This window comes from Pongo pygmaeus, chromosome 4 (assembly GCF_028885625.2).
Source record: "Pongo pygmaeus isolate AG05252 chromosome 4, NHGRI_mPonPyg2-v2.0_pri, whole genome shotgun sequence".
NCBI classification, from domain to species: Eukaryota; Metazoa; Chordata; class Mammalia; order Primates; family Hominidae; genus Pongo; species Pongo pygmaeus.
This window is the reverse complement of record NC_072377.2, coordinates 181,556,340-181,571,333: the sequence shown is the minus strand read 5'-3', so window position 1 is coordinate 181,571,333 and position 14,994 is coordinate 181,556,340. Positions and strand designations below refer to the sequence as shown.

Here is a 14,994-nt window from a genome sequence, read left to right as displayed (position 1 = left end):
CAGTTTTTATTTCTTTTGGTTATATCCCTAGGAGTAGAATTCCTGGGTCATTTGGTTATTCTATGTTCAACCCTTTGAGTAACTGCCAGGATGTTTTGCAAGGCTGCTTTACCATAATATATCCCTCCTACCAATGTATGAGGGTTCCACTTCCTCCATATGCTTGCTGACACTTTATTTGGTTATAGCCATCCTTTTGGGTGTGGAGCAGTGTTATCTCATTATGATTTTCATTTGCATTCCTCTGCTGGCTAATGATGTTCAATATATTTTCATATACTTTTGGGTCATTTATGTATTTTATTTGGACAATTGTGTATCTAGAGTCTTTGACTATGTTTTAATTGGGGCTTTTTTGTCTTTTGGTTATTAAGTAATAAGAGGTCTTTATATATTTTACATATAAGTCCATTATTATATATGATGCAAGTATTTTCTCCTATTCTTTGGGTTTATTTGATACACAGATATTTTCTACTCTTATTTGGGTTGTCTTTTTGTTAGTTTGATCATATACCTTGAATTACAAGAATTTAAATCCTGATACATTCTGTTTGTTTGCTATTGTTGGTGTATGTAAGAACCATTGTGTAATTCTTGATTATGAGGATTTACCCTATGTTTTCTTCTAAAACCTTTGATGCATTTTGAATTATTTTTTGTATATGGTGTGAGTGAGGGGTCCAATTTTATTTTGCTGCATGTGGGTGTCCACTTGTTGAAAAGAATATTCTTTTTTTTTTTTCAGTCTCGCTCTGTCACCCGGGCTGCAGTGCAACCTGGAGCCGGATCTTGGCTCACTGCAACATCTGCCTCCTGGGTTCAAGGAATTCTCATGTGTCAGCCTCCCAAGTAGCTGGGATTACAGGCATGTGCCAGCGCGTCTGGCTAATTTTAATTTTTTTAAGAGAGCCGGTTTAGGCACGGTGGCTAGGCCGGGCACAGTGGCTGACAGCTTTAATCCCAGCACTTTTGGGAGGCCGATGCCGGCAGATCACTTGAGGTCAGAAGTTCGAGACCCGCCTGGCCAACGTGGTGAAACCCCATCTCTACTAAAAATACAAAAATTAGCCGGACGTGGTAGCAGATGCCTGTAATCCCAGTTACTTGGGAGGCTGAGGCAGGAGAATCGCTTGAACCTGGGAAGCGGAAGTTGCAGTGAGCCGATAGGGTGCCATTGCACTCCACCCTGGGCGACAGAGCAAGATTCTGTCTCGAAAAAACAAAACGAGAGAGCCACCACGCCCAGCCTGAAAAGAATATTCTTTACCTATTTAATGGTGTTTGCATCCTTATTGATAGTCAGTTGGTCATAACTATGTAAGAGGTTGGTTCTGTGCTCTCAATGAGGTAGTGGCTCACACCTGTAATTCCAGAATTTTGGGAGGCCAAGGCGGGTGGATCACCTGAGATCAGGAGTTCGAGACCATCGTGTCCAACATGAGGGTCAAACCTCATCTCTACTAAAAATACAAAAAGTAGTCGGGTGTAGTGACACATGCCTGTAATCCCAGCTACTCAGGAGGCTGAGGCAGGAGAATCGCCTGAACCTGGGAGGTGGAGGTTACAGTGAGCTGAGATCGTGCCACTGCACTCCAGCCTGCCTGGGTGGCAGAGCGAGACTCTTGTCTCAACAAAAAATAAATAAAAATCATAAGTGTTAGTTACAGTATTTTTGTAGTAATTAATTATAGTATTTTTGTAGTAATTAATTTTACTGTGTCTCTGAAATTGGAAAGTATAAGTTTTTTAACTTTACCTTTTTTCAAGATCATTTTGGCTCTTTTGCATCTTTGGTGTTTCATATTAATGTTAGAACAAGGTTGTAAGTTTCTGCAAAAAAGCCAGTTATGATTCTGATAGGGATTGTGCTGAATCTGTAGGGTAGTTTGTATAGTGTTGCCATCTTAGCAATATTAAGTCTTCGAATCCATGAGTAATAGATGACTTTTTATCCAATTAGATTCGTCTTTCACTTCTTTCCATGATACTGTGTAATTTTCAGTGTATAAATTCTGCACTTAAAAAAATCTATTCCTAAGTATTTTAGTCTTTCTTTGTCCTTTTATAAATGAATTTGTTTTTGATTTCATTCTCAAATTGTTTATTTCATGTTTATGAAAATACAAACATTTTGTATATTATTTTATCATGCAACTTTGCTGAACTCATCTCTGTTAATTAATAGAATTGATTACTGTTTGTTAGTAATAGTATTTTTTTATGAATTACTTTGGATTTTCTGTGTACATGACCATGCAATCTGCATGTTTTCTAATCTAGTTGCCCTTTTCCCCCTTTGCTTACTTACCCTGGCTAGAGCCTCCAGTGTGATGCGGAATACTAGTGGAAAAAGCAGACATCCTTGTCTTGTTTTTGATATTAGGAGGAAATAATTGAGTCTTTTTCATTAACTATGATGTCAGCTGTGGTTTTGTTATATTACCTTTCATATTTAGAATGTTCTCTTTTATACCTATTTTGTCACATTTGTAAGATCTTTTTTCTGTCTATTGAGAAGACAGTTTTGCGTTTCCCCTTTTATTCTATCCATATGATATATTATATTGATTGATTTTTGTAATTTGAACCAACTTTGAAGTCCTGGGGTAAATCCTACTTGGTCATGTTGTGTAATGTTGTTGGATGTGTTTTGCTTGTATTTTGCTGAAGATTTAAAAATCTATATTCAAAGGATATTGGTCTACAGTTTTCCTGTTTGTTTGATACCTTTTGTCTAGTTCTTTTTGTTGTTGATGTTTTTTGTTTTTGTATTTTTGAGACGGAGTTTCGCCCTCGTCGCCCAGGCTGCAGTGCTGTGATCTCGGCTCACTGCATCCTCTGCCTCCCGGGTTCAAGTGATTCTCCTGCCTCAGCCTCCCAAGTAGCTGGGGTTACAGGCAGGCACCACCACACCCAGCTAATTTTTGTATTTTTAGTAGAGATGGAGTTTCACCATATTGGCCAGGCTGGTCTCGAACTCCTGACCTCAAGTAATCTGCCTGTCTGAGCCTCCCAAAGTGCTGGGATTACAGGTGTGAGCCGCCATGCCCAGCCGTCTTAGTCTAGTTCTGCTTTCAGAGTATGCTGGCCTCATAGAATGAATGTGACAGGTAGATTCTTAAGTAGTGCTTTGTTATACCCAATTGCGGCCTTTCTTATTTATTTTCTCCCCTTTCTCCTGACATCCTTTACTTTCACCGCCTTTATATAGATCTACCTTTGCTAGTAAATAGGGTCATATGGGTGCTGGAAATAATCCTTTCCTGTGAATTATTATTAATGTACATGTGAATATTACTGTTAAAGCAGATCTTTTCCTTGAGAATAGTTCACAATTTTCCTTCAGAATAGTTCACAATTTTCCTTCATTATAATATTTCAAATATTTTCATATAATTTTATTTTTACTTCAGTTTATGAGTTTTTTTGTTTTGAGTATGTATTGAAAAGATGTGAGAAGCTATTCAGTAAAAATTTTCCTCCCAACCCTGTACCTCAATGGCTTAGATCTGCTCTCCAGAGATACTCAGTGTATGAATTACCAAGAAAAAGATAGATGTATATTTGTTACACAAATTCAACAGTATATATACGTTGTTTGTACCTTGATTTTTTGTTTCACTCTCATATCTATGCATAATGAGTTTCTCATTTTTTAAGCAGCAGAGTTGTTTTTCTTATAGTGTGCCATAGTTTTTTGTTTTTGTTTTTGAGACAGGATCTCACTCTGTTGCTCAGGCTAGAGTGTGGTGGTACAATCTCGGCTCACTGCAACCTTTGCCTCCTGGGCTCAAGCGATCCTCCCACATCAGCTTCCCAGGTAGCTGGGACTACAGGCACGTGCCACCACACCCGGTTAATTTTTGTATTTTTGGTAGAGGTGAGGTTTCAGGTTGGTCTTGAACTCCTGAGCTCAAGTGTTCCACCCGCTTTAGCCTCCCAAAGTGCTGGGATTACATGCGTGATCCACCGGGCCTGGCCAATAGTGTGCCATAATTTGTTAAACCTGTTCTCAATTAATGGACATTTAGTTTGTTTTCCAGTTTTAAGTAATTTAAAATTTAACATAGTTAAAAACGTTAAGTCATTTGGTATGTGTGAGAGAACCTGAAAGATAAATTGCTATCGAGGTTTATTTATTTATTTTTGAAATGGGGTTCTTGCTACTTTGCCGAAGCCTGGTCTCAAACTCTTTCCTTCACTTGAGAGATCCTCCTGCCTCAGCCAAATAGCTGGGACCACAGCCGTGTACTACCATGCCCAGCTTAGGTCATTTGGTTTGTCTTTGGCGATATCTCATAGTATTCCAATTTGAAATTTCACTTCATAGTTGTTATACCGATATGTTCCTACTAACAGTATAGAAAAGTACAGATTGGCATTCTGTTAATTTTTTTTTAACATCCAGTCTAACCACCCCCTTTTCCAAGTCTGTATTCCCACTCACAATCTAGTAGTAATTAAAAAAAAAATTTTGAGTTAAGTATGAAATTTTGTTAAGGGGCTACATGTATAGTTTTGATATGAATGAAGGTATGTTTCAGACGGTTAATTTACTTTGGTTGTTTGGAATTTCCAATGGTTTTTTATTTTACAGAGTTCTGCCAAATTTATAATGACTGTAGGGCAGGGTGTGGAGTAGGGATATTTTTACTGAGTAAATACTATTACACGTACTAGAGGTATTCTGTTATGTTAAAATATCCTGTTAGAGATATATGATGAAACACATATGGATGAAATATTATGGAGTATGAGATGTTGCAAAATAACGTGGAAAGACGGGGATACAGATGAAAATAGATTGGCCATGAATTTGTAATCAGTGAGTCTAGGTGTTTACTATACTGGTTTTATAGATGTTTGCAATTTTCTATGATACATCCTTTTTCAGTAGGAATTCAGAATAAAGAAAGTGCTAAATATTTGAGTAAATAAAACAATTGACTATGAAAATAATAATGCCTTATGGTCTTAAATACATATGGCATTAAGATACACCACAATAATAAAATATAAGTTGATAAGGAGGCAGATGGAAGTTAGTTTCCTTTACTTTCTGGCAGGATGATAACAATATTCATTAACTTTGGATTTTTATGAGTTAAATAGCAGTGGCTTATTATTATTATTATTATTATTTATTTTTAGACAGAGCCTAGCTCTGTCACCCAGGCTGGAGTGCAGTGATGCAATCTTGGCTCACTGCAACCTCCACCTCCCGGGTTCAAGCAATTCTCCTGCCTCAGCCTCTGGAGTAGCTATAGGTGTGCGCCACCACATCTGGCTAATGTTTGTATTTTTAGTAGAGACAGGGTTTCGCCATGTTGGCCAGGCTGGTCTCAAACTCCTGACCTCAGGTGATCCACCCTCCTTGGCCTCCCAAAGTGCTGGCATTACAGATGTGAGCCATATACCCGGCCTAAATATTCATATTTAAATTTTTAAAATAACCTAAAACATGGAACAGAAAGCAGAAAGTTTGGCCTATCACAGTGGCTCACGCCTGTAATTCCAGCTATTCAGGAGGGTTAGGCAGGAGAATTGCTTGAACCCAGGAGGCAGAGGTTGCAGTGAGCCGAAATTGTGCCATTGTACTCTACCCTGGACCACATGAGAGAAACTCTGTCTCAAAAAAAAAAAAAGAAAATTCCCTTGTAATTTATTTATTTTTTTGGAGGATTCATCCTGTAGATTCTCTCAGGCTGCATTGCGCTGTATGCAGCCCTGTTATTTGCTTTTACATATTTCTCTTACTCTGTACAGTAGTCTCCCTTTATCTAGAAACTCATTTTTCACAGTGTCAATTACCTATAGTCAACCGAGGTCCAAAAATAGGTGAGTACAGTACAATACAGTTATTTTGGGGCAGAGAGGGAGAGAGAACACATTCATGTAAGTTTTATTATAGTATATTGATAACATTGGCCTTTTTTTCTTTTTCTTTTTCTTTTCTTTTCTTTTTTTTTTTTTTTGAGTTAGTCTTACTCTGTCACCCAGGATGGAGGGCAGTGGCATGATCTTGACTTATGAGCTACTAGCTGCAACTACAGACATGCGCCACCACGCTAAGCAGATTTTTGTATTTTTAGTAGAGACGGGATTTTGCCATGTTGGCTAGGCTGGTCTTGAACTCCTGACCTCAAGTGATCCACCTGCCTCGACCTCCCAAAGTGCTGGAATTACAGGTGCGAGCCACCAGCCCTGCCCTAGGCTGAATGATCTAGATTGCCACTATTAGGAATGGTTTTGGGGTTTTTGCCTTTTTTTTGTTTCTTTAAACTTTTTTCTCTGAGGTTCCAGAACTAGGAAAGTTGAGGTATAAATAGGGTCTAATAATCTGTATTGGAAGAGTGATGTTGCTATTAGTATTCTAGTCCTTTGGAAAAATTCACCATTTTAATGAAAAGGAGAAAACTGTATGTAGTTCAGTCTTGATGAAAGAGATTTTACTTTTTAAAATTAACTTTATCCAAGGTATAATTTACATACTATGAAATTCGTACATTTTATGTATACAATCGAATACTATTTGCAAATTTAATGTGTTATGCAACCATCTCTGTAAATCCGTTTTGGAGCATTTCTACCATCCCAGTAAAGATCCTTCTAATCTGTATATAGTTAATCCCTATTCCTACCATTAGTCCTAGAGAACCAATAGTTGACTGTCTCTGTAGATTTGCCTTTTCCCTGGACATTTAATATTAATGGAATCATGCAATATGTGACCTTTTGTGTCTTGTTCTTCTCATTTGGTATATTTTTGTGATTTAAAAAAAAAAAAACTTACCGTCTGTAATTTGTCCCCTTTTTTGCTAAATAGTATTCCACCTAGGTATATGCCTGATTTTATTTATTCATTCATTCATTGATTAACATTTGGGCTGTTTCAACTTTTTGGCTGTTTTATCATTTTAGTTGATAGTGTGTACTCTGAGGTCTACGGCTATTGCTATACTTATCCAATATTTGTCATTTATCTCTTCTTCACAATACAGTGACATTTTGTAGTTGTATAGTAGGCATGATGTACTGGTTGTGTGGTAGGAATTAGGGCATATTTGCTGAGAACCTTAGGGGTAGTGTGATTTGGCTCTTGCCTTGTTTGATATTTGCTACATATCCTGTATTAAGGTTTGCATAATTACTCCTCTTTCCATTGACTTGTGCAGTTTTAGGGATTTCGATATTTTCTTCCAGTATCCAAAAGGTCAAATTCCTCCTTTGTTCCTGGTATATTCTTTATCTTAGCTTGGCAAATCACTTACTTTTTTGCCTCACTTTGCTCCTTTGTAGTAAGAGTAGGTGAATTCTCCATGCTTTTCCAACTGAAAAGTGCTGTAACTGGGAGAGAACATAGGTAGGGAGTTGGGGTAGTTGAGGCAAGGAAGAAAGAGGGGAAGCCTAGCAACAGCCAGGAAGCATCTTTTTATATATTTTTTTACTTTTTTGAGGTGGAGTCTTGCTCTGTCACCCAGGCTGGAGTGCAGTGGCACGATCTAGGCTCACTGCAACCTCCGCCTCCCAGGTTCAAGCGATTCTCCTGCCTCACCCTCCTTAGTAGCTGCGACTACAGGTATGCACCACCACACCTGGCTAGTTTTTGTATTTTTAGTAGAGACGGAGCTTCACCATGTTGGCCAGACTGGTCTCGAACTCCCGACTTCAAGTGGTCTGCCGGCTTCAGCCTCCCAAAGTGCTGAGATTACAGGCATGAGCCACTGCATCTCACCCAGGAAGCATCTTTTTTAAATTCATTCAGTTGTCACCAAGCTGTTTCACTTACAATATGTTACTCTATTTGTTTTTTATTTTTATTTTTTATTTTTTAGACGAAGTCTCACTCTGTCGCCCAGGCTGGAGAGCAGTGGTGTTGTCTTGGCTCACTGCAACCTCTGCCTCCTGGGTTCAAGTGATTCTCGTGCCTCAGCCTCAGTATGTTACTCTATTTTTTATTTAGGGGAAGAGTTGGTAGACTTTTCTTAAAGTGCCAGATAGTAAATATTTTAGGTTTTATGAGCCATAAGGTCTCTGTCACCTAGTAGATGTATCCAGTATAGACTTTCTCACTTTAATTTCCAGTCTTTTGTGCTCTCTGCTGGTTTCATTGTGAGCTGCAAGGAGATAGAGAGCTGGAGGATTGAAGCCTAGTCTGAGAAGTTACTCTATGAGAGAAGCAAACCCCAAAGGTAGAGTGGAAACAGCAATTATAAGAGGAAATGCGGCCAGGCGTGGTGGCTCAAGCCTATAATCCCAGCACTTTGGGAGGCTGAGGCGAGCAGATCACCTGAGGACAGGAGTTTGAGACCAGCTGGGCCAGCATGATGAAACCCTGTCTCTACTAAAAATCTGAAAAATGAGCCAGATGTGGTGGCTTGTGCCTGTAGTCCCAGCTACTCCGGAGACTGAGGCACAAGAATCACTTGAACCCATAAGGTGAAGGTTGCTGTGAGCCGAGATCATACCATTGCACTTTAGCCTGGGCGACAAAGCAAGACTCCGACTCAAAAAAAAAAAGGAAATGCAACAAGACTTAGCCTATGGAACCTGCCAAGAAGAAGACAAAGGAAGGAGACTGTCTAGGATTGAGATCCAATTTGTGTGAGGGGGGTAGTGATGGATGGGGATAAGGGGCATGATGTGATAGCATAGGGACCTGTTTTAATGAAAAGTGTTCATGGGGAGTTTTGAGAGACTTTGGGATGGAATTACGACCTTGCCATCTCAATAATTAACTAATTTGATGGGTTTGAGTAAGTCACCACCCTGCCCCCACTTTGAGACAGGGTTTTATTCTGTTGTCCAGGCTGGAGTGCAGTGGCACAATCCTAGCTTATTGTAGCCTCAAACTCCTGGGCTCAAGTGATCCTCCCGCCTTAGCCTCCCAAGTAGCTGGGACTACAGGCGCGTGCCACCACACCTGGCTAATTTTTGAACTTTTTGTAGGGACGAGGTCTCACCATGTTCCCCAGGCTTGTGTTGAACTCCTGGGCTCAAGTAATCCTCCTGCTTATGCCTCCAGAAGTACTTGGATTACAGACGTGGGCCACTTTGCCTAGCTGTTTTCACCATTACTTTGAAGAAAAATGTATACTTTAATATTTTGATCATAAAACATGACAAGATTATTATTATTTTTTGAGACGGAGGCTAAAGTTCAGTGGTGCGATCTTGACCCACTACAACCTCCACCTTCCGGGTTCGAGCAATTTTCCTTCCTCACCCTCCTGAGTAGCTGGGACTACAGGCGTGTGCCACCACACAATTTTTGTATTTTTAGTAGAGACGAGGTTTTTCCATGTTGACAGGCTAGTCTCGAACTCCTGGCCTGAGGTGATCCGCCCACCTCGGCCTCCCAAAGTGCTGGGATTACAGGCGTGAGCCACTGCACCCGACCCGTGACAAGATTTTTTTAAAGGATGTGATGTACCCAAAATTCCATTTTTAATCTTTAAATTTTTTTCTTTTCTTTTGATCCATAAAGCAATTGCATATATATTAAATCTTATTCTCCTGCCTTTTGTGTACATGACATACACTTTTATGTTATTGGGATAATGACATATAATCAATTATATATATTATTATTATTTTATTTTTACAGATAGGGTTTCGCTGTGTCATTCAGGCTTGAGTGTGGTGGCACTATCCTGGCCCACTGCAGCCCCTATCTCCTGGGCTGAAGCCATCCTCCTGCTTCTGTCTCCCATGTAGCTGAGACCACAGGTGTGTGCCACCACAGGCAGCTATATTTTTATGTTTAGCAGAGGCATGGTCTCACTTTGTTGCCCAGGCTATTCTTGAACTCCTGGGCTCAAACCATCTGCTCACCTTGGTCCATGCCTTTTATATTTTTTGATAATTCTGTTTAGATGTATAGTTCTCAGTTTTTTAGCATGAGACAATAGTACAACCATATGATACTAAATTGGTGAAGTGTTTGTAAAGTGGTTTTGAAATTCATGTGGTAGTGCCGATTATATAATATTCTGTTGAAATGTCATTCTGATATTCTACAAAATCCATAGAGATGTTGTTTAAAATGCAGGTTGAGCATTCCTAATCAGAAATCCAAAATGCTCCAAAATCGAAATCTTTTTGAATATTGACATAATGCCACAAGTGGAAAATTTCACAGTTGACATCATGCAGTGCGTCAGTCAGAACACAGGAACACAGCAGAGTTTATTCGACGTCCCCCAGGGAAAAACTATCCTTCCATCCCCCTTCAGCTTAGATGTATCTTTTATGTGCACAGCTGGATTTTCCCATGCAATTATACCCATAAAAGGTGATAAAATGGCACACGTGCAGGCTGGATGCACCAACAGAAAGTTTTCCAAAATAACCCACATGGGGCAAAAGCCTCCTTGCATTATTCATTGTGTTGTTAAATTAAAAAGAATTTTTTCCTGCTTTGTGGTATAAAGATTTTGTTGAACTTTTCAGAAAGCCTGAAGATATCCCCATAGATAAGAGTAATAAGAAAGGAGGAAGAATTTAGGTATAGTGCAGAAAGTAAGTCAGGCTCTTGGAGAAACTAGACAGTGGTGTAAGTGTGAAACATCTTACAGAAGAGTATGGTATTAGAATGACCACCATGTATGATGAGACAGCCCCTACAGGAATTCAGGATGACTAGGGCAGAATAACTGTGCTGGGGTGTGCTAATTAAGCAGGCATGTGTAAGTGTAAACTTGCTATGATAGGCAAAAGCTTGTGTTCTCACTGTTAGTGATTTCAAGGCATGAATTTCTTTTCTTTTCTTTTTTTGGAGATTGTCTCGCTCTGTTGTCCAGGCTTGAGTGCAGTGGCACAATTATGGCTCACAGTAGCCTTGATCTTCCAGACTCAAGCATTCTTCCCTGGTTGCTGGGACTAAAGCTGTGTGCTACTACGCTTGGCTATTTTTTTTATTTTTTATTTTTAGTAGAGATGGGGTCTCACTATGTTAACTGGGCTGGTATTGAACTCCTGGTCTCAAGTGATCTTCCTGCATTGGCTTCCCTAACTCCTAGGATTACAGGCGTGAGCCGCTGCACCCAGCCCCAAGGCATGAATTTTTTTTTTTTAAGTTTGGCTCTGTCACCCAGCCTGGAGTGCGGTGGTTAGATCTTGGCTCACTGCAACCTCTGCCTCCCGGGTTTAAGTGATTCTCATGCCTCGGTATCTGGAGTAGCTCGCATTATAGACATGAGCCACCATGCCTGGTTAGTTTTTTTTTTTTTTTTTAAAGCAGAGACAGGCTTTCACCATATTGACCAGGCTGGTCTCGAACTCCTGAGCCACCGCACCTGCCCCAAAGGCATGAATTTCTTACCAGTTCATTATTATGCTACCAGAAAGGCATGGATATCTAGGGACATCTTTTCTGATTGGTTTCACAAACATTTTGTAGCAGTAGTTGGTGCTTATTTCAGGGAAGCTGGACAGGATGATGACTGTTCCTCCTTGAAAACTCTTCGGCTCATCCTGCAGCTGCAATTTTATCAAAAATAATGTTTATGCCATGTGCTTTCCCTGAAGTGTGACTTCACTGCCATATGACCAGGGAATCCCTAGATTGATGAAGAGTAAATATAAAAACGCTTTCTTGAATATGCTGCCAGCTGTGAATAGATGTATGGGTGTGAAAGGGTTTCAAAAGGAGTGAAGGATGCCCATATATGCTGTTGTCAGTGCCTGGAACACAGTGACTAAAGGTACAGCTGTGTATGCCTGGCACCACTTCTGACCTTCAGCTGTGTTCACTGATGATAATGAACAAGGTGGTGATTTTGATGGCTTCTTCAGTAAAGTGAGAAAAATATGTAGCATCCTTACATATGCAAAAAGTATACCTTCCATTTATCCGTAAGCTGGAAGAAGTGGATAACAAGAAAGCTTTTAATATCGACAAAGAGGCTCCCGTTTCTTTGTTCAACCGTGGTGATAGAGCTGACATCGATCTGAATCAGAGTGGTTGTGATAAGATGACATTAACACTGCAGAAAAAATACCTATAGATGACATGGTTAATGTATGTGATGGGCTTATTGAAGGACCAGAGCAGTGTTCATTCGTAACAGTTTATAAAATGAGAGCCTTGGGCTGGGCGCAGTGTCTCGAGAGCCTGTAATCCCAGCACTTTGGGAGGCCAAGGCGGGCAGATCACTTGAGGTCAGGAGTTCGAGAAGAGCCTGGCCAACATGGTGAAATGCTGTCTCTACTGAAAATACAAAATTAGCTGGGTGTGGTGGCAGGCGCCTGTAATCCCAGCTACTCAGGAGGCTGAGGCAGGAGAATCGCTTGGTCCTGGGAGGCGAAGGTTGCAGTGAGCTGAGATCATGCCGCTGCACCGCAGCCTGGGTGACAGAGCGAGCCCCTATCTCAAAAAATAAATAAATGAATAAAATGAGATTCTTCTAGACAATACTCGTTGTTAATGAGAAGATGACTTTAGAGGAAACATTTTAAAAAGCCATCCCACAGAATGCCTCTTTATTCCTAGAGGACTTCCTGGTTCCTAATTGCTTCTGATGATGTTTCTTCTTACCTTATAAAATAAAACAGTATACAGTAACCTTTTAATCAAAACACAGCATCATAGATGGAGACACAAAGCCCGACATTGTTATTACTGTTTTTTTATCAGCTGATACAAGTATTCTCGTGATGCTACTGTGCTGCTTAGCTACCCTGAACACATTACTTTTTCACTGTATTAATGGTATGTCATATTTTTACTGTTAAGTACTTATGTGTGAATAAGTATAAGAAAATGTTTGCCTGTCAGTAGCATATAAATTCAGAGACAGGAATGATGGTAATGTCAAACAACCACTGATATTCCACATGGGTGGCTGAGATAATGATACTTTTGCTTTCTTATGGTTCACTGTACACAAACTTTGTATAATGTAGAAAATAAATATTTTGTAAAATTACCTTCAGGCTATGTGTATAAAAGATGTATGTAATACATAAATGAGTTCAGTGTTTCAATTTGGGTCCTATCCCCAAGATAACTTATTTTATATATATATATGCAAATATTCCAAAATATGAAAAATTCTGAATCACTTCTGATTCCAAGCATTTCAGATAAGGCATACTTAACCTGTAACTCAAGATGTATTTTACCCATTTACCTGATCTAGATGCTATATTTTTGTTAGGTATGTATTAGCTTTATATGTAGAGGTGTCAGTGACTATAAGACCTGGCTTTAAATTTAACCTTTTCCTTAATATTGGATGGGCCACATATATTCTATTATTTGCATATATAAGGTAACACAAGTCCTTTTGTCTCCCCCAGCTCCTTTTGCATATGAGAAAACATAAGCCATTTTGTGCCTCTTGCATCTTAAGCCATAGTCTATTTTCCTATGTGGTTTCTCATCTGGTTACTTTTGGGAATATCAGATGGTCTCATAAAAACAGTGGGTTTTCCTGAAGCTTTTTGATTAATGTTGAATTTGTTTATCATCTTTTAGCTGTGCGGTCAGAGAAGAAACGCCTTAGGAAGCCAAGCAAGTGGCTTTTGGAATATACAGAAGAATATGATCAGATATTTGCTCCTAAGAAAAAACAAAAGAAGGTACAGGAGCAGGTGCACAAGGTATGTTGCAAAATTTCGGCAAACTTTCACTGGTCCTTAGGAAACTGCAATTTTATCTTCAGTGTCATACTTTACCTTCATGAAACAATAATTTCCTTAACTGGGATCTTGTTTTTTATTCTCAGCTTCTAGCACAGTACTTAGGATTTAGTGGTTATTCAGGAAATATATAAATGAGTCTACATATTATATTTCTTCATGTATATATTTTTCCCTCTTTGCTTTCAAAGAGTAATGACTTAGGAATATTGTTATGATTTAATCTTAAGTAAAAATATAGGATATAAAGTGAAATATATATAGTCTGACCCTAATTTCAAAAGTAAATATGTCTTATTTGTCTTATGTTTTAACTCAGTTTTTTTTAAATGAAATATTTTAGAGTAGAGACATCTTGACATTCTACCCCTACATAGTTTAATATGTAGTTAAAAAATGGAACATTTTCCTTTATAATCAATTTAACATATTTACATCTTATATAAGATCTGTTTATCTGACATCAACTGTCTTTCAAATTTCACCAATTATCCCCTAACCTTTACCTTTGGATTATTCATACCAGGACTCAATCTAGGACTGCTCATTGTAACTGATTGTTAAGGTTCTCAAATCACTTTGAATTCAGAACAATCCCTTTTTTCATGATCATGATCATGTATATAAGAGAGTGACATATAAAGTTATCTACTTTCTGTATTTGTATAATTGCTTCCTCATAGATGTCACTTAGATTGTTTTCTCTATCTCCTGTTCTCTGTTAAGTGGAAGATAGAACCTATCAGTTTGATAGATTGAAGCTGAACATTTTTAGCTAGACTATATCAGAGATGATAATGTGGAATATATTGTACATTAGAGGGTTAAAAAAAAAAGGAATGTTTTATTCCCATCAGCCATTCCCTGACAGTTTGTTCTTTCTTTTTTTAAATTGAGACAATGTCTTGCCCAAGCTGGAGTGCAGAGATGCGTGAACACGGTTCACTGCAGCCTTGACCTCCTGGGTTTAAGCAGTCTTTCCGTCTCAGCCTCCTGAGTAGTTGGGACCACAGGTGCACACTACCACACCTGGCTAATTTTTAACAACATTTTTTTTGTAGAGGCGGTGTCCCACTATGTTGCCCTGGCTGGTCTCGAATTCCTGGGCTCCAGTGATCTTCTGCCTCAGCCTCCCAGAGTGTTGGGATTACAGGTGTGGGCCACCATGCCCAGCTTCCCTGATGGTTTTTTGAAAACCCCAGTTGAAGATCTTTACCTACATCAATAATTTTATTAGAGGTTACAAAATGAAGACTTTCAGATTTTCTTTTCTCTATTTTTATTAACTGATAGTCTCTTTCATTAATTGGACTCTGTTATTGTCCTGAAATACTTGAAAGGCAGAAT

At 39.0% G+C, this 14,994-nt stretch overlaps 1 protein-coding gene across 15 annotated transcripts in view; it reads left to right on the top strand.

The window, feature by feature from the left end:
- The window catches only part of NSD1 (nuclear receptor binding SET domain protein 1), a 170,633-nt gene that overhangs the window by 90,900 nt on the left and 64,739 nt on the right, over nt 1–14,994 (top strand). For all 15 annotated transcript variants that reach the window (XM_054487297.2, XM_054487292.2, XM_054487296.2 and 12 more), the window contains one exon: nt 13,484–13,608. In XM_054487297.2, the coding sequence (XP_054343272.1) occupies nt 13,484–13,608 (125 nt within the window). The remainder of the gene's footprint in view (nt 1–13,483; nt 13,609–14,994) is intronic.